This window comes from Stomoxys calcitrans, chromosome 3, assembly GCF_963082655.1.
Source record: "Stomoxys calcitrans chromosome 3, idStoCalc2.1, whole genome shotgun sequence".
Classification (NCBI taxonomy): Eukaryota; Metazoa; Arthropoda; class Insecta; order Diptera; family Muscidae; genus Stomoxys; species Stomoxys calcitrans.
This window is the reverse complement of record NC_081554.1, coordinates 185,165,616-185,186,605: the sequence shown is the minus strand read 5'-3', so window position 1 is coordinate 185,186,605 and position 20,990 is coordinate 185,165,616. Positions and strand designations below refer to the sequence as shown.

The 20,990-nt window shown below is 38.9% G+C and overlaps 1 protein-coding gene across 1 annotated transcript in view; it reads right to left on the bottom strand.

Annotated features, from left to right (window-relative positions):
• Nucleotides 1-20,990, bottom strand: part of LOC106093690 (gamma-aminobutyric acid type B receptor subunit 1) — a 400,156-nt gene that overhangs the window by 34,683 nt on the left and 344,483 nt on the right. The window contains exon 9 of the mRNA XM_059366135.1: nt 19,206-19,348. Within this exon, the coding sequence (XP_059222118.1) occupies nt 19,206-19,348 (143 nt within the window). The remainder of the gene's footprint in view (nt 1-19,205; nt 19,349-20,990) is intronic.

Genomic DNA, 20,990 nt, shown 5'->3' with positions numbered 1-20,990 from the left:
ATAAGCTTAGCTAATAAAGAAACGATAGAAATACAGATAGCAAAGGATGTGCCTGCCATTAATGCCAAACAAACAAAAATTAAGTCCTTAAGCGGCTTATTATGGCAACGCCACCTTTTGTGTTTAGTTTGGAACTTTGGAACTAAAGAAAACCACAAATCTTTAGATCTAACTAAAGTTTATGTCATAAAATTGTAAGGAGTTTTACCAAAACTACGTTTGAACATGGCCAAAGGGTAGCTAGGAAAGAGCAAAAGAGATTCCCAACACAATTGGCGAAAGTTTTGAAAATTGTTTGAAGATTCATATGAGATTTATGGCTGAATTTATTTACAATCGCAACACTTGAACCAGACGATTTTGTGTCCTTAAGCTAAAGCAAAACAGAATTTAAGTTTTACTCCAAGAGGGACGAAACTTAATTTGAAGAAAAATGGGAAGCACAAATCAGCAACTAAGACCAAACTACCAACCAACATAAAATGGTGACCATAAAATCTTTAAGTGTTACACCCCCTCCCCCAAGAAAAAAACAATGTTTTTTCCTTTGAAATATAACGAAAAATTCTTGGAAAAAAAGGATCTAAAATGAGTTTTGCCAAAATGTTTGTTATTCGTGGAGCAAAAATTTTTTCTTTTTCTACATTTTTGCATTCTAAAATGCTCCTGTTGTTTGCCTTGGCGTAACCACATTCTTAAGATATTTGTTTTTGGCAAACAAAAGCCACCTCAAGCAAGAAACCGCAAAATCGCCATAAAGAAATCATTTTTTTTTTCTGGCAGAAATGTGAAGACAAAAACTGCTGCGATTTGTGGAATATGAATGAATTATGCCATGGCAAGTGGAGGAACAGATGTAGCCTTTAAAATGAAGAGATAACTTTTTCAAGGCATTTGGATGGTTGTTTTTCTTTTTCATTTTTTTTTTCTTCTAAAAGGCAAAATGCAGGTGAAGGCAGTGGCAGGAAAAAAAGTCAACCAAACTAATGGCCCTCTATTGTGGTTTATTTTCTTGACCGAAACGGAAATTTTGTTGACTAAACATTTGTCTTTGCATTTTTGCTGATCTTGAGCATATTTCCTGGGGTTTATTTCTCCAAATAAAAGTTTAAAAGCTTATTTTGCATTATGGCTTTTTTATTGTTGGAGATGACAAGGTCTTTGTATATTAAAGCTCTTATGGCAGCTCGGAAATTATGGCATTATTAAAATTTTTTTAAAATTTTAAATCTCAACCGATTTCAATGAAATTCGCCAGCAATGTTGAGAGTCAATAGAAAATTCTTCCTGCCAAATTTCAAGAAAATCGGTTGACAAATGAGAATTTTATTGCAATATCACTGAAAATCGGGCGAACATATATATGGGAGCTATATCCAAATCTGAACCGATTTCGAGAAAACTCTTCAGATACTGTTAGAGTCGTTGAGGAAAGCGTCGTACGAAGTTTTGGGAAGATTGGTCGATAAATGCGCTTGCAGTGGCTCTAGGAGTGAAAATCGGGCGATATATATATATATGGGAGCTATATCTAAATTTGGACCGATTTCCATGGAATTAACCAGCAATGTCAAGAGTCAAGAGAAAATCCTTTCAGCCAAAATTTCGAGAAAATCGGTTAACAAATGACAATTTTATTGCAAAATTACTGCAAATCGGACGAACATATATATGGAAGCTATATCCAAATCTGAACCGATTTCGAGCATACTTTTCAGATACTGTAAGAGTCGCTGAGGAAAGCGTCGTACGAAGTTTTGGGAAGATTGGTCGATAAATGCGCTTGCAGTGGCTCTAGGAGTGAAAATCGGGCGATATATATATAAGAGCTATATCTAAATCTGAGCCGATTTCCATGAAATTCAACAGTAAAGTCAAGAGTCAAGAGAAAATCCTTTCAGCCAAATTTCGAGAAAATCGGTTAACAAATGACCATTCTATTGCAAAATTACTGCAAGTCGGACGAAGCTTCGTCTCCAGACCAAAAAATATGCCTGTACCAAATTTAAAGACGATCGAATGAAAATTGCGAACTGTACTTTGTACACAAATTAACAGGGACAGACGGATGGACAGACAGACAGAAAGACAGACGGACATAGCAAAATCGAACCAGAAAGGTATGCTTATCAATGGGTCTATCTCTCTTCCTTTTGGGTGTTACAATCAAATTCACTAAGTTATAACCTTGTACTTAGAAAAGTACCTAGTACTTAGAAAAGCACTTTGTACTTAGAAAAGTACCTAGTACCAAGAAAAGTACATTGTTCTTAGAAAAGTTTATTGTACTTAGAAAAGTACGTTGTAATTAGAAAAGTACCTTGTACTAAGAAAAGTTCATTGTACTTAGAAAAGTACCTTGCACTAAGAAAAGTTCATCGTACTTAGAAATGTACCTTGTACTTAGAAAAGTAACTTGTACTTGGAAAAGTACCTTATACATAGAAAAGTACTTTGTAATAAGAAAAGCTCCTTGTAGTTAGAAAAGTACTTTGTACTAAGAAAATTACCTTATACTTAGAAAAGTACATTGTAGTTAGAAAAGTACTTTGTAGTTAGAAAAGTTCCTTGTACTTAGTTAAGTATCTTGTTCTTAGAAAAGTACCTTGTACTTCAAAAAGTACCTTGTATTTAGAAAAGTACCTTGTAAATAGAAAAGTACCTTGTACTTAGAAAATTACCTTTCACTAAGAAAAGTACCTTGTACTTAGAAAAGTACCTGGTACTTAGAAAACTACCTTGACTAAGAAAAATGCTTTGTACTTGAAAAAGTACCTTGTACTGAAAAAAGTACCTTGTACTAAAAAAAGTACTTTGTCAAAAGTACATTGTACTTATAAAAGTACCTTGTACTTAGAAAAGTATATTGCACTTAAGAAAGTACCTTGTACTGAAAAAAGTACCTTGTACATCAAAAAGTACCTTGTACATCAAAAAGTACCTTATACTTAAAAAAGTACCTTGTACTTGAAAAGTACTTATAAAAGTACCTTGTACTTAGAAAAGTATATTGCACTTAAGAAAGTACCTTGTACTGAAAAAAGTACCTTGTACATCAAAAAGTACCTTGTACATCAAAAAGTACCTTATACTTAAAAAAGTACCTTGTACTTGAAAAGTACCTTGTCAAAAGTACGTTGTACTTAAAAAAGTACCTTGTACTTAGAAAAGTATCTTGTATTTAGAAAAGTATCTTGTACTTAAAAAAGTACCTTGTACAAAAAAAGTACCTTGTACTTAGAAAAGTACCTTGTACTTAAAACAACACCTTTTACTTAAAAAAGTACCTTGTACTTAAAAAAATACCTTGTACTGAAAAAAGTACCTTGTACTTAAAAAAGTACTTTGTACTTACACAGCTACATTGTACTAAAAAAATGCTTTGTACTTAAAAAGTACCCTGTACTTAAAAGAGTACCTTGCACTTAAAAAAGTACCTTGTTCTTAAAAAAGTACCTTGTACGTAAAAAAATACCTTGTACTGAAAAAAGTACCTTGTACTTAAAAAAGTACTTTGTTCATAAACAGCTACCTTGTACTAAAAAAAAAGCTTTGTACTTAAAAAGTACACTGTACTTAAAAGAGTACATTATTCTTAAAAAAGTACCTTGTTCTTAAAAAAGTACCTTGTACTTAAAAAAGTACCTTGTACTTAAAAAAGTACCTTGTACTTAAAAAAGTACCCTGTACTTAAAAAAGTACCTTATACTTAAAAAAGTACCGTGTACTTAAAAAAGTACCTTGTACTTAAAAAGTACCTTGTACTTAAAAAAGTACCTTGTACTTAAAAAAGTACCTTTTACTTCATAAAACACCTTTTACTCAAAAAGAATATTATTCTTAAATAAGTACATTGTACTTAAAAATGTACCAAACCGAATTTTATGCCTTTTTGTCATTTTTAGTATCCTTAGAAAATTGTAACATTTTAATACTGAACTCAAGCAATACCTTCAATGTTGAAATTTTCATTTGAATCTCATTTGTTACCAAGTCTTCTCAGAAGTAAAATATATGCTGCAGAAGCAAAGTTTTCTTGTGCGCTTGAGTGCTTAATTACAAACTGATATTGCTGGCAAAAGTTTTCTTAATAAATTCCTGGAAAATATTGATGGTACACTTTGAAGTATGCAGCAAAAATGAAATTCTAGGATATACAACAAATTTTATTGTCAGTAAGGGCTAGGTTAAGGCCACATTTTAAACATCATTATCCAGTTTTGAAAGCATTTCTCCGAAATATTTATTATTGGGTAACTTATTTGTCAAATAGACGAGGGAGTTATAATTGAATTCTTTGTTTAAAACAAAATATTGCTTAACCCAACTGAAGGATAATATCATACATAATATTTTTATCCAAAAATGAAAATTAAGTTTATCTTCCTTGTGAACTAAATTGCATTGCTGAAAGTAAATGGTTTACGTACTTTAATATAAAAAGCTTTGCTTTTCAAATATATGTTGCAACCAAAGCAAAATGGTATTGCTATGGTGGTTACGCTTTAGTTTTGATCTTAGTGAGTGTGTGTATTTTTGGCATATGGCATAGATATCAGTAAACACATTGCATGACTTGTCTTACAGCCTTACAGCTAGCGAGATGTTTACTTTAAAGGGATATGGCTTGCGAGAGAGTGAAAGGAAGGGAAAGAGAGGATGATAGGGCTCAAAACAGGAAGCGAATGTTAGCACCAGCGTTATCCCATTTACTTTGAAATGATGAATCAACGTTAGTGCTGCATAAAAAATGCGCTGAAAATTCCTTGCCTTCGTCATAGAGTTTACAACCTGCTACCTGCTTTGAATGTTTGCTCAGCGTAAATCATGATGGTAGCAGTCACCGAATCGTGAAGCTTTTCACTGAATGAACATCATTGAAAATAATGGTGCAGTTTGCATGATGCATGCCGCTGTTGCACGGTTGCGTTGATGATGTTTACCTAAGACAAAAGCACGCCTGAATGAAAAGTAACGAATACAGGGGAAAAACAGTGGTGGGATTGGGATAATATAAAGTAAAAAGAAATTAATAACAACTAAATAAAATAAAAATAAAATAAAATAAAAAAAAAAAAAATAAAATAAAACAAGTAAATTAGGCCGGGCCGAATCTTCTATACCCTGCACCATGGATCGGATTTGTCGAGTTCTTTGCGCGCTATCTCTTTTTAGGCAAACAAAGAATAATGGATAAGAGTTGTTATGCTATTGGAGCTATATCAAGTTTAAAGTCCGATTCGGGCCATAAATGATTTGAATGTTGAAGATCATAGTATAAGTCATTGGGTCAAATGTCTGCCCATTTGGATAAGATTTGCGCCTTGTAGGGACCAAGAAGCATAATCGAGAGATCGGTTTATATGGCAGCTATATCAGGTTATACACCGATTTAGACTATATTTATCACATTTGTTGAAAGTTATAACAAAACTTTTCATGCAAAATTTCAGCCAAAGAATTGCGCCCTCTAGTGGCTCAAAAAGTCAAGATTCAAGATCGGTTTATATAGCAGCTATATCATGTTATGGACCGAATTGAACCATACTTAACACAGTTGTTGAAAGTCATAACAAAACACCTCATGCAAAATTTCAGCCAAATCGGATAAGAATTGCGCCCTCTGGAGGCTCAGGAAATCAAGAACGGTTTATATAGCAGCTATATCAGGTTAATGACCGATTTGAATCATATTTAGCACAGTTGTTGCAAATCATAACGAAACACGCCATGCCGAATTTCAGCCAAATCGGATAAGAATTACGCCCTCTTGTGGCTCAAGAAGTCAAGATCCAAGGGCCCGTTTACAATTACCGACCTAAGTATTTGTGCAAAATTTTAAGCGCCTAGCCTTACTCCTTCGAAAGTTAGCGTGCTTTCTACAGAAGGACGGACGGACATCTCCAGATCGACTTAAAATGCCATGACGATCAAGAATATATGTACTTTTTGGGGTCTCAGACCCATATTTCGAGGTGTTAGAAACGGAATGACGAAATTAGTATACCCCAATCCTATGCTGGAGGGTATAAAACTCAATTTGTGTTTATTTGTTCCGTTTAGACTCAAAAACGGCTAAACCGATTACCTTGAAATTGTCACAGATTGTGTAAGTTCGTATGGAAAGAAACATATCCTATACAATTTTTTGATATCGGAAGGGGGGCGGACCCTCCCCCTAACCCCAAAAGAACGATCCAAAAATTAAAGTGTACCGATCGGGACAATATGGGATTCAAATGAAAGGTTTTCAGGAGTAGATCACGAATTTCGTATTAGAAATTGGGTCCAAGTAACTGGGGGGCCACCCAACCCCAAAACACCCCTAAGATGGGTTTATTGAACGAGCATGCAACATGGGACTCAAATGAAAGGTATTCGGGAGTAGATTACGAATATGGTCAGGAAGGAGGAATAGGCTCTACAATTTGTTGATATGGGCAGGTGCCGGACCCTTCCCCGGTTAGTCCAAAAACACAATCGAAAATCAAAAGTGAACCGATCGGGACAAAATGGGTACCATATGACGACATTGGAGAGTAGAGTACGAATATGATATTAACATTTGAGTTTATGTACCCATCGGCCCCCAAATAGACACATTGGGACAGTGAGTTGTATTAGGCCCTTCGACATCTTTCTTCAATTTGGTCCATATCAGTCCAGATTTGGATATAGCTGCCATATAGGGCGATCTCACGATTTAAGTTATTAGGCCCATAAAAGGCGCATTTATTATCCTATTTCTCCGAAATTGGGGAAATAAGTTGTGTTAGGCTCTCCGACATTATTCTGCAATTTGGCCAGGATCAGTTCAGATTCTTATCGTGGTGGGTATAAAAAAAAATAAAATATTCGATATTTATTTGATGATCCTTCTGAAAATTTCAACAGAATGGCTATAATATTTCATCAACCTTCCCTTGGAGACTAGTATAACAAAATTGTTTTCATAGAAATCTTGTCCTTGTTTGCCCCCATTGTGCCATGCAACACAAAATGCTCTATCAGATATATGATGCATTTGCATACATGCAACAAATCAGTTGCTCTCCGTTGCAAACGCAATAAGACTAAGCCAAAAACACATGCATTCAAACGGGGGCAAGTCAAGCTGATAGATGCTCTGAGAGTAAGCAACAAGGAGGACTATGTATGAAAGCCTTGCTATAAACTATGAAAGGGATATCTGTGATGTGGGAATCGTTGTTGGGGAAGACTGCTCCAAATTAACATCAATGGGGGCGAATGGTGAGAAAGAGACAAAAGAACAAAAGTTTCTATGGTGTTTGTGGCCAAAGTTTAAAGGCAACAGGAGCCCATTATCACCATAGAAGGAGAACTGGAAAAAAATGTTAACGCTTAAAAAATGGTTTTGTAGGCTGCTTGAATGGTTCTATGCAGCGTGTGGTACTAAAGAATCGAGGTGCAAAATATTGCAGCATTAAAGCTGAAAGGCTGATCTATTAAAGCAGATGTTGATTTTGTTGCTGTCTGTTGTGTTAGCTACCAGGGATTTGAAAGGATGTTTAAAAATCAACTTCAACAACTATTTTCTGCTAATGCAGATGTTGCCCAGCCGAGGTTTAGTTTAGATATTGCTAATGTAGCATTGCCAGCTAAAGGGTATTGAGAATGGGGTTGCCGTTTTGAGGTTTTTATCATCATAGCAATAGGAAAGGGGTATTTTGATTAGGACATTGTGTTTGCAACGCCTTAAAATATCGTTGAAGATCCTAAGAAGAAAATAAATTCTTGATTATTAAGACATTTTGTGATGTCTGCAAGTCTGGCTTTCTGTCCATATGTCCTTCAGTTTCATCCATGTCAGGCCTTGCATCCATTATGGTATCAGTCATTTTGACCGTCCATTCTTCTGTCTGTCCTTCCTAAAAATTCCCACCTGGAAGATACCTAAATCTTAAGTGAGACCGACAAAGCCATGACAACTATTGCTCAGATAGGTCGAAAAAAAGAATAAAGTGTGCACATTTCATCAGAATCCCATGGATGAGGGTGCATAAGATTCAGCACGATTCTTCTTTACGCGTTTTTACTTGTTTGTTCTTTATAATTTTCTTTTAAATGTTCCCCGTACCATTTGGCAACATTGAATACAAATGAGTGCGTTTCGCTGACACACAAATGCACACAAAACCACTCGCTGGAACATTGGGTTGTATTGTTGGCGAAAGCATAATGGCAACAAAATCATCATCATAACTACCAGCAGAAGAAACATTACCATTGAAACAAAAGCAGAGGAAAAACAAAAAAAAGGCAACGTGAAATGCAACTGAGGAATTACAGGCAGGTAGCTGATGTGCATTCGAAAAGCTCTACTAGCTGATGTCCTTCCTAAATCCTGCACCTGCCTCCATGATCCCCAACTATGCTCCACACTGTTACAATGCAGATGCCATGAAGGCATGATGACACACCCGTCTGCAATGAAGACTCTGTTTGCCAATGACTATGTCGCACTACAAAGGACAGCAGAATCGCACAGCAACATAAATAACTGCAGCGACACAGCTGCAGCGGTTGCTGTTGTTGCCGTTATTGGAGGAACAAAAAAAGAGATGAACTAAAACAAACTAAAAATACATAGCGGGACATTGTGTTTTGTAGACCGTGAATGATATACTTTTGTGTTGGTAGTGGTGATGGTGTTGGTGCCATTGCTGCTGATGCTGTTGGCACAGGAAAACAATGTTTAACTTAAATAAACGCACATCCATGCCGCTATATGAAAATAGTTAAAAATTAGGGTAGACAAAAATCCGGTTTGAAAAGAAAATATAATGTTTTCAAATTGAATTAAATTAAACAAAATAAAATAAAATAAAATAAAATAAAATAAAATAAAATAAAATAAAATAAAATAAAATAAAATAAAATAAAATAAAATAAAATAAAATAAAATAAAATAAAATAAAATAAAATAAAATAAAATAAAATAAAATAAAATAAAATAAAATAAAATAAAATAAAATAAAATAAAATAAAATAAAATAAAATAAAATAAAATAAAATAAATTAAAATAAAATAAAATAAAATAAAATAAAATAAAATAAAATAAAATAAAATAAAATAAAATAAAATAAAATAAAATAAAATAAAATAAAATAAAATAAAATAAAATAAAATAAAATAAAATAAAATAAAATAAAATAAAATGAAATAAAATAAAATAAAGCAAAATAAAATAAAAAAATAAACAAAAATAAAAAAATAAAATAAAATAAAAAAATAAACAAGTAAAAGCGTACTAAGTTCGGCCAGGCCGAATCTTATATACCCTCCACCATAGATCTCATTTGTCGAGTTCTTTTCCTGGCATCTCTTCTTAGGCAAAAAAGGATATAAGAAAAGATTTGCTCTGCTATTAGAGCGATACTAAGATATGGTCCGGTTTGGACCACAATTTAATTATATGTTGGAGACCTGTGTAAAATGTCAGTCAATTCGCACAAGAATTGCGCCCTTTGGGGGCTCAAGAAGTAAAATAGAGAGATCGATTTATATGGGAGCTGTATCGGGCTATAGACCGATTCAGACCATAATAAATACTTATGTTGGTGGTCATGAGAGGATCCGTTGTACAAAATTTCAGGCAAATCGGATAATAATTGCGACCTCTAGAGGCTCAAGGCCTCAAGTCAAGATCTCAGATCGGTTTATATGGCAGCTATATCAGGTTATAAACCGATTTGAACAGTTGTTGAGAGTAAGAATAAAGTACGTCATGCAAAATTTCAGCCAAATCGGATAAGAATTGCGCCCTCTAGAGGCTCAAGAAGTCAAGACCCAAGATCGGTTTATATGACCGCTATATCAGGTTATGAACCGATTTGAACCATACTTGGCACAGTTGTTGGATATCATAACAAAATACTTCATGCAAAAATTCAGTCAAATCGGATAATAACTGCGCACTCTAGAGGCTCAAGAAGTCAAGACCCAAGATCGGTTAATATGACAGCTATATCAGGTTATGGACCGATTTGAACCATACTTGGCACAATTTTTGGATTTTATAACAAAACACGTTGTGCAAAATTTCATTCCAATCGGATAGGAATTGCACACTCTAGAGGCTCAAGAAGTCAAAATCCAAAACGGTTTATATGGCAGCTATATCAAAACATGGACCGATATGGCCCATTTACAATACCAACCGACCTACACTAATAAGAAATATTTGTGCAAAATTTCAAGCGGCTAGCTTTAATCCTTCGGATGTTAGCGTGCTTTCGACAGACAGACGGACGGACGGACAGACGGACGGACATGGCTAGATCAACATAAAATGTCACGACGATCAAGAATATATATCCTTTATGGGGTCTCAGACGAATATTTCGAGTAGTTACAAACAGAATGACGAAATTAGTATACCCCCCATCATATGGTGGAGGGTATAAAAACAAGTAAAAATGCGTTAAGATCGGCCGGGCCGAACTTTGAATACCCGCCACCTCGGATACATATGTAAACCACCTTTGGTCATAATCCGAAAATTTATAATTTTTGCCCCCATACCAGCTATATCGCAATTTGGACCATACTCGACACGTACATTGGGTGGTCTAATAAGTAAAAGTCATTGTTCAAACCTTGTATATAAAATTCAATTTGTGTTTTACCTTGAAATTTTCACAGATTATGTAGGTTGGTTTGGAAGGAAACAAAGGCTATAAAATAAATTTTTGACTTCGGAAGGGGGCCGGACGCTCCCCTTACCCAAAAGTCCTACCCAAAAATAAAAGCGGACCGATCGGGACAATATGGGACTCAAATGAAAGGTATTCGGGAGTAGATTACGAATATGGTCAGGAAGTAGGAATAGGCTGTATAATTTATTGATAATGGAAGGGGGCGGACGCTCCCCCTTACCCCAAAAACACCACCCAAAATCAAAGTGGACCGATAAGGACAATATGGGTATCAAATGAAAAGTATGCAGGAGTAGATAACGTATCTGGCATACAAATTCATGTCGAAGTATTGGGTGTCACCCCACCCCCATAAAAACGCCCACAATGGGCACTTTAGCCAATCATGGATATATGGGACTCGGTTTGGTTGTTCTCTATAGACTGAAAAACGGCAGAACCGATTTTCTCGAAACGTAGGGTATATAATTTTTCGGTATCGGAAGGGGGAACGGACGCTCCCCCATATGTCTAAAACACAAACCAAAAACCAAAAGTGGACCGGTCGGGACAATATAGGTATCAAATGAACGGTATTGGAGAGAAGAATACGAATATGGTGTTGGAGAGTAGAATACGAATATGGTATTAAAATTTGAGTCTAAGTACTCATCGGGGCGCCCCAAGCCCAAAATTCCCCCAAACCGATATATTGGACGTTCATTTCAATATGGCGCTCAAATGAAAGATATTCTGGAGTAGATTTCGAATCTGGCATACAAAATTAGATCGAAGCATAGGGGATCGAGCCACCCCTCAAAAACGCCATTAGACCCATTATGACTATATGATACTTGGCTGAACCGTACTGTACGTTTTTCTGGAGGGAAACATAGGCTATATAATTTTTAGATATCGGGTGGAGGCGGACCTTCCCCCTTACCCTAAAAACGCCGTCCATTTCCGAAAGTGGTCCGATGGGCACAATAGGGGTATCAAATGAAAGGTACTGGGGACCAGAAAACGAATATAGTATTAACATTTAAGTCCAAGTACCCAGCGGGGCTCCCCAACCACAAAACTCCTCTAAGCAGATATATTCGAAGTTTATGTCAATATGGGGCTCAAATGAAAAGTGTTAGGCAGTAGAATACAAATATGGCATAAAACATTAGGTCCAAGTAATGGGAGGTCGCCCAACCCCAAATACCCCCAAATGGGCATATTAGCCAACCATCGCTATGTGGGACTCAAATGAAAGGTATTTGGAAGTAGATTACGAATATGACATTAAAATTTGCGTTCAAGTCTAGGTGGAGCTTTTCCTCCTAAAGATACGTCTAATGGGTTATTTGACCCATTATGACAATATGGGACTCCAATGTAAGGTATTTGAGAGTAGTAAACTAATTTGATATCCAATTTTGGAGCCAAGTTTTTTGGGGTACGCCCTAAGGCACCTCCCAAACTGAACTTAATTTTCGTTGGGAATAAAGAACGAATCTGATATCTATTTACAGTGCAAGGTGCCGGTTGCCGCCCCAGTCCCAAAACACTCTCCGGTTCATGTTTACCGGCCATGGCAATATCGGGCTCAAATTAAAGGTATTTAGGAAGTGCTGCGCGAATTTGATGTCCATATTTGAGTCGAAATGTCTGAGGTGCCATCCTTCCCCTAAAGAGAACATTACCCTAAGGAAGAACATTACCACCACGAACCGAGAAGGGACAAATTCTCACACATCAATGAGTGCTTTCCATTTCAAGTTTAAACTCAATGATAAGGGACCTTTTTTTATAGCCGAGTCCGAACGGCGTCCCGCAGTGCGACACCTCCTTGGGGATAATTTTTTAAATCACCCTGCATGTCATTGTAGCTCGCAAATGTCGCCAACATTAAGAGCGGATAAACACCGCTTTGTCCCATGTTCTCGCCAGGATTCGAACGCGTTCAGCGTCATAGGCTAAAAGGGCACGAATTCGATATCCATAGTCAGTGCGAAGTGTCACCACCCTAAAAAGATATTCTAGAGTTAAAGAAGGCGCAGCGGAGCGGGCCCGATTCGGCTAGAATAAAATAAAAGCAAATAAACTCGTTTAAGAATAAAGATTCGAGATCGGTTTATATAACAGCTATATCAGTTTAGGAACCGATTTGGACTAATCTTGACACAGTTGTGAGATTGGGTAAAAATTGCGCCTTCTAGAAGCTCAGATAGTCAAGATTAAAGATCGGTTTACAGGGCAGCTACTTTATGTCCACATAATTTTTCATTCGGTTTTCCACACATCATCTTACCAAAATCCACTCATCACTATGATACAGCGATGCATGCATTCATTCATGCATCCATGCAACCATCCATCCATTAAAACAATACCCGAGTAACATACATTTTTAAACATTCTCTTGTTTTTTTCTTTTTTTTTTTTTTGCATCGAACAAAGCATGGCTGCAAAAATATCCTTTTCCACCGCCATTAGAAGACAATGGGAGAAAAAAGTTTTTCTTTCCTTCTTTTCTGGAGAATGAATATTCTCTTTCCTGTTTTGTTTAACCTACAAAACATTTTAGCTATGCACATTGCAACTTAAAGTCAAGACAAAAGAAGAATGCTATGGAAAAAATACTGAATGGAAGCAAGAATTTTCTTAGAAGCCAAAGGCGCCAGGAAGGCATGAGCGTTTTAGTGGAAAAGTGAAATTTCAGGGAAAGTAAAAGGGGGCAACCATAAATAGACTACTATGGATGCTAACTCAAGAGGAATTGGAACCCATCGGTAAAGAGGAAACCAAACCAGCTGTGCGGAAAGTCCCATAGAGTTCTGGGGAAAACATACAGTCGGTCTAGACCTTGAGATATAAACATTAATCTGGAAATCTTCCTGTTAACGAGGAAGCCAAAGATTAACTAACACCGAAATTGCAACCAAAGGACATTAAAAATGCATGCAAAATTTCTGACAATTTGGACAGAAATTGCGGCTTTCAGGGGCTCAAAAAGTCAAATTGGGAGATCGCTTTATATGGGAGCTATATCCAAATCTGAACCGATATGGCTCAATTGGAATACCCAACGACATACCTCAATATTAAAAATCTGTGCAAAATTTCAAGCGGCTAGCTTTAGGCGTTCGACCGCTATCGTGATTTCGACAGACGGACGGACGGACATGGCAAAATCGACTCAGAGCGTCAAGGCGATCAAGAATATATATGGGGTCTTAGACGAATATTTCGAGGATAGTATACCCCCATCCAATGATGGTGGTGATATAATAAATCTCTACGAACCGTGCAATACTAAAAAGTTTTAAAAAAATAAAGTTTATATGGGCTTTAGACCCTTTATCGGCATATCGGTATATATGGCAGCTATATTTACTGTTTTCAAACACACACTGCTACAACAACAACAACTACCCGTTTTGTTATATTGTTCGGCGGCGTAGGTACTTTTGAAAGCAGACGAGACAGTACTTGGAGTGTTTGTGAGAAAGATTCTTCGTAAAATTTATAGACAGTTTGGATTGATAGAGCGTATCGGCATCGTATGAACAACAAACTGTAAAAGAATTGTGACGACTTTAGCTTGGTTAAAGGTATGAAAATTCAGCGGTTACGTTGGGTAGGTCGTGTTTTCAGAATGAATTAAGAAGCTCCAGCGAAGAAGTCACGCAAACCAGGATGACCAAAAGCCCGATGGAAAGATCATGTGGTGAAAGACATCTCGAAAGGTCCGGGATTTAAGAAGAAGAACTTGGAGGCCAGCGTAGCGCTGAGGTTAGCATGACGCTGAACGCCTGGGTTCGAATCCTAGCGAGACCATCAGAAAAAAATTTCATCGGTGGTTTTCCCCTCCTAATGCTGGCAACATTTGTGAGCTACTATGCCATGTAAAATTTCTCTCCAAAGAGGTGTTGCACTGTGGCACGCCATTCGCACTCGGCTATAAAATGGAGGCCCCTTATCATTGAGCTTAAAACTTGAATCTAACTGCACTCATCGATATGTGAGAAGTTGGCCACTGTTCCTCAGTGGAATGTTCATGGGCAAAATTTGCATTACTGAAGATCGAGGGGCGATACTCAATGTTCTGCTAAAGAGTCAAATGTTCTATCATAGCCAATTTAGGTAAGTAAAGTAACGGCTATATTCCATAGTAGAGAAAGTATTTGGGTCAGATTTGAATCTCCTATTGTTCTGTTACGACTTGCAAGAATCGTGGCGTGTATAGTTCAAATCGGTCTATAACCTTATGGAGCTTCCATATAAACCGATCCTACAATTTTCTTTTACGGCCCCTCGAAGCTTAAGTTTTTGCCTGATTTAACAGAAATTTTTTAATGTAGAAATTTTTATCAGAATCCATGGTAGCGGGTTCCCAAGATTCCACTCTCCTGAATTTGTCACGACTCCAATGTTGCGACAGAAGTGCCCTGAGGTCGCCCGTAGAGCGATTTCTGCGGAACCCATACTGTTGGTCGCCAAGAAGGCCATTAGACTCTAAATACCTCACAAGATGGTGATTGACAATGCTCTCCATGACCTTGGAGAGAGCGGAGCATATCGCAATTGGCCTATAATTCGCAGGGTTGTTTGCCTCACCCTTCTTGGGTATTGGCTGAACGTTCGCAACCTTCCAACGAGCCGTGTAGACTCCCGCACGGTAGGCAAGATTGAAAAGGTTGCGTAATGGACGAACGAGCGTCCAAAAACACTTGCGTTAGACAAGTGCTGATATGCCATCCGGGTACGGGGATTTATTTAAGTCTAGATTTTCAAGAACCCTTTTAACTCCACGAGTTCAAAAAAATATTTGGGGCGTGACGATTTTCGATTGAGGGGAGTGGTTGTTTGCTATCCGGCAGGGAAGAGTTCCCTGCAAATATATCAGTCAACAGGTTAGCCTTATCAAGTGGGTTAGTGAACGTTTGATCGTCCTTAACAAGAGTTGGAATAGATGAAGAACTACCCTTTACACTTTTCACGAACGACTAAAAGCTCTTACTTCCTCGTGTAGAACCTTAGTACCTTAGTACGCAGACGCTGTTCGTAAAGAAATTTTTCGCGCCTAAGCACATTGCCACACGAAGATCTTGTTGTAGTTGTAGCAGTTTATTGTGTTTTATTTCGTCTGCTTGATTCTGTTGAGTGCCAAGACCCAGGAACCCTGCTACTAAGATGGGGTGCGTCCACAGGGATCTGGGTCTGAGTCGTGTGGGTCTGGCCGGGCAGTTAAACAGGTGACGTGTATCGTGCGGTCCCTGGCTACAATCGGGACATACATCTGGCGCTGTATAACTTACCACAGACCGGCCAATTGATTTGTACGTGGTCAACAAGGTTTCTTTGTCTGCACCCCAAGTACTGCCAGCAAGTGGCTTGAGGACCTTGTTTCTACTTTTGACTTTATTGCAGATTGCTGTGGCATGTGAGGAGAATGTGTAAGAGCTGTCAAATGTGACGCCAAGTATTTTGGGACACTTGATGGTCGGAATCATTTCTACATCGACCATCACAGTCAGCTCGGTAATCACCTCACGAGTATTTGTAGTGAACAATGTGGCTGAAGATTTGGTGGCGGATATCTTCAGATTTCTTGCAGCGAAATATGAGGCAAGATCATTGAGGTAGACGTTCAACCTATAGCAGATGTCATCAATGGGTGGGGGGCCTGATGCCATGATCATACAATCGTCCGCATATGATACGCTCTATTTGCCGTCTGGAAGGTGGTGGAAGAGGTTGAACAGTGCCGATGGGATCAACCCACCTTAGGGAACTCCCTGTTGCACTCTACGGTGTTTCGACTTCTTATCTCTAAATTCCACGAATGAATGGCGACCACACAGATAATTCCCGACCCAGCGTTTCAGGCCTGGCTAGAGGGATGTGTTGGCGATGTCCTTAAATAATTTGGCATGGCTGACCGTGTCGAATGCCTTCGATAGCTCCAGTGCCACGAGGACCACATGGAAATTCGCCTACTAGGCTCGGGAGGAGTAATGCCTCAAGCGTCCTTGCCTCTGGTGAGAGAAGGGAGATCGGTCTGTACGACTCCCCCAAACTCGGGTCTTTTCCAGGTTTCAGTAGCGGGATCACTCTGCCCATTTTCCAGACATCGGGAACTATAAGAGTGTTAAATGACAGGTTGAGGACAGTGGTAAGGTACTCAAATCCAGGTGAAACCAGATTCTTCAACATCAATGTAGAGATTCCGTCGGGGCCCAACGCCTTAGAAGATTTAGCGCTACGGATGACATTCGTAACTTCGCCCACGGTAAATTGTAATGGCTGTTCATCGGCTCGGAAACCACGAATACGGCGAATGGCTCTCCTCCTTGCCCTGTCTCTCTCGGGATGTACAATATATTGACGGTTGAACAACCTGGCGCATCTCTTCGGATCAGTCACGGTTATTTCGCTAAAAGTGACTGAGGTCCTGTTATTCCGTCTACCGGGGTTCGAGAGTGACTTAACAGTAGTCCACAGTTTGCCTACACCGGTGCCTAAGTTACATTGCTCCAAGTGTTCCAGCCACAAACTCCGCTTATGTTCGTTGACTACCCTGTTAATTTCCAGATTCAGCTCGCTGATTCTGGGGTTAGCGGGGTCCGTAGCACGAATCCCATCACGCTCGTCTGCGAGTACCACTGCTTGCGCCGGGAAATTGGGCCGCACTTGGGGTATTCGACCGGCTGGTATAAAGCGAGCGGCTGCTGGGTTAATGATGTCTCTGAATTTCCATATCAGAGGGGGGTTGCAGTTCACTGAAACGGCGATTGGTATACTCTCTGAAGCCAGTCCGATCGGCCTTTTTATAATTGATAAACGTCCGGCGCTCAGAGGTTATGAAGTCGGGTTGTCGGTCGATGGTGTGAATTATGGGAAGGTGGTCAGACCCCAAAGAGATGACGGCTTGCTAGGATACGTAACTCAGGAGATCAGGGGATGCAATGGAGATGTCTGGCGAGCTGTTGCACCTCCTCGTAATCCTAGTGGGGGCATCCTCATTCACCGTGCAAAACGTGGAGCTATCAATCTGCTCTGCCAAAGCTATGCCACGCTCGTCGTTACCTAGGCGAGAATGCCATGACGTGTGATGCGCATTAAAGTCCCCTAGAACCAGACGATTGTGGCCAGATAGCAACCCACTTATGTCGGGGTTGTGAGCCTGGCCATTAATCGGGACACAGCTACCAACCGGCGGTATATACACGTTGTATAGCTCTATCTTGGCAGTACCAGACCTTACTTCTATCCCCATGCATTCCATGTAGGGGCGCTAGCGTCAAGCGCAGGCGAGATAGGACTATACTACACGGAATGGTGTATTACGAAGGCCAATCCCCCACCTGCATTTCTTGACCGATCCTTACGTAGGACATTGTAACCGTGACAACTGTGCAAGCTGCAGGTGTTGGTCAGCTTTGTCTTCTGGATCGCTGCGACCAATATGCTCTTCCGACTCATAAAGTCTACGATCTCATCGATCTTGCCACGAAGTCCGTTGCAGTTTAACTGCAAGAACGATGCACTTCCCGGCACTGGCCTGGCAATATTAGGGCTAGGAAGCTGCCGTTGCGTAAATTGCCGTACGGGAGAATTCGGGGGGGTCACATAGTCCGACGACGAGGACGCCGAAGGCGACGATGACGACGCTTGTGACCCGCTGCTGGCTATATTCGCACAGCACCTCGCGACATAGCCAGTATGACTATACTCCCGTAGTGAGGTGAGGCCAGAGCAAGATCGGAAATGTACCCACTCCATGCACCGGTTACACCTCACCGACACCGACCGATTATGAAGGCGGTTCGGGCAAACCGAACAGAACCAGGGTCCGGGGTTCTTTTCAATCCCGGCACGGACCAGAAGCGTGCGGAGAATGCACTTCGGGATGTGCCTCTCCCAAGACGAAAAAAAAAACGAACACGTACACTGGTGGCAGCCCTTGTCGATGAGGATTCCATCGGGTCTGTCCATTGTCTGTTTGCGTAGCAGTTCAGTATTAACATTTTTATCCAAGCGCCAGTTCCTGAATGCGAGCTCTTTCTTTCAAATCACTTTTTTACCAGTTTCCTTGGTATATTTGTCTTCGAGAGAAAAAAAAACTTCACGTACTCCCCCCGTTTCATTTTTTTTTCATACGCCCCTGTCCATTTAGCTTCTGTTTACTTTCTTGCCTCTGAGACAATGCATTTGGACTTAAGCAGAGATTTTTCCTGCAGCTTTCTAAAACAAAAACGATTCGTATAACAATTGTGGTAAACCATTTTCAAATTGTCTATCACCCATTCACCCACCCTCTCTCATTCAAGCATTCTTGCTAGGCTATAGGCATGTGCAAAGTGGGGCCTTTGTTCCGACAGACAATAATAAATTCCACCTTGAATGCGTATCGCTTTTGTTGGCTTAACAGGATGAAGCCTATTTTGTGAAATAGTGATATTCTTTCCTACTTTAGGGTATTATGCACACATTATAGAAGAACAAGAGAATTGGTAGCTGCGGTAGAGAGGCATTGTTGAGGGGGTACTTACCTTCTATGTTTATTCCATATATTAAATATAATTAGGGCTAATGCTACGACTATTCCACAACACGATATTGTACACATACAAACAAACAATGGCAGCGATACGGTGCGTAAAACTCGTCTCACAATTGTACGATCTTGGGGGACCTGAAAGGGAGAATATTAAGAAAGGTGAAATAAAAAAAATTAGAGAAAAAGAGGCATAAGAAAAAGACATCACAAAATCTCCGAGGCATATAAGGAAACCTTAGTCTTAACGAAGAAAAAATGATTTTTGAAAATTTTTCAAATTTTTTTTTTTTTTTAATTTTTCCTTTGAAATTTTGAAAATTTTGTTGGATAAACTTAAAAAAATATATGAAAACATATTTCTAATATTTTTGTTTGTTTCTCTTTCAAGATAAGCTCAATGATCGGAGATTTCCCAAGTTTTGTTTATTTCTCGTACGAGACGAGCTCAATGATCAGAGATTTTCTTTGCAAATGGAAAAGCAAAGCCAGAGATAGAAACACACACCAGTCACTATGGGATGCGTTTCGTCTTTTGTTAGAAGACTATTCAACCGTATTAGAGGTGATGGCCGTACGTTGGTATATTGTATTTGAATCGTATAAATTGTTAAAACACTTCTATGATACAATTACCACATGAACCACGCTCGACAACCCTGTCTATTAGCTGTACTTTTTCCCAATGCATGTGTTTTTGTGTATTGACAGACAGGAACAAGATATGGCTTTGCCAAGAGAGACCTAACCCGCAGCGGAGTAACCGACTGAGTGGCCCAGAGAGCACGCAATTTTGAATATCCCTGACCAACGACAGAGTCGATATGATTACTTCAAGTCAGAGTGCTGTTTATAAGCACGCCAAAGTTCTTAGCATGAGGAACGATTTACAATCTATAGTCGTTAATGAATATACCAACATTACATGAATAACGAGACAGCCTGTTTCTGATAACCACACACTTGTCCATTACAGGGTTGAGACACAGGCCATTGGCTTTCGCCCATATGCTGACTCTTGACAGATCATGAGTAAGCAGACGTATGTTTTCAGCAATCTCATCCCTCGGACTGCCGATATATATAGGGTTGCCCAAAAAGTAATTGCGGATTTTTTAAAAGAAAGTAAATGCATTTTTTGTAAAACTTAGAATGAACTTTAATCAAATATACTTTTTTACATTTTTTTTCTAAAGCAAGCTAAAAGTAATAGCTGATAACTGACTGAAGAAAGAATGCAATTACAGAGTCCCAAGCTGTGAAAAAATTTGTCAACGCCGACTATATGAAAAATCCGCAATTACTTTTTGGGCAACCCAATATTTGTACATCATCAGCGTACATATGTACCTAACAATAAGACAATTGACTCGTTACTGTACACTGTACACTGAAGAGGACCCAGAATTGATCCCTGAGGAACACCTTTTAAAACAAGCAGAGGTGACGATACAGAAGACTTTTAACTGACAGACTGAGTGCGGTGTGACAGGTACGACAATACAAGACGAACGGACGTAAAAGAAAAATTGTAAAGATGTCTCATCTTATCACATAACAAGGAATGATCCACAGTGTCAAATACCTTAGAATGGTTAAGAAGACCTAGGAAATTTATCTTGTCATTCTCCAAATGGACCCTGATCCTCTCAGTGACCTCTGCCAAGGCAGTTACGCAGCTGTGGTTAGGTCGAAACCCGGGCTGTCTCACATCTAACAAAGAGTTCTCGTTGACAAAAGACGACATTTGCAAATACAACAATTTCTCAAAGACCTATGA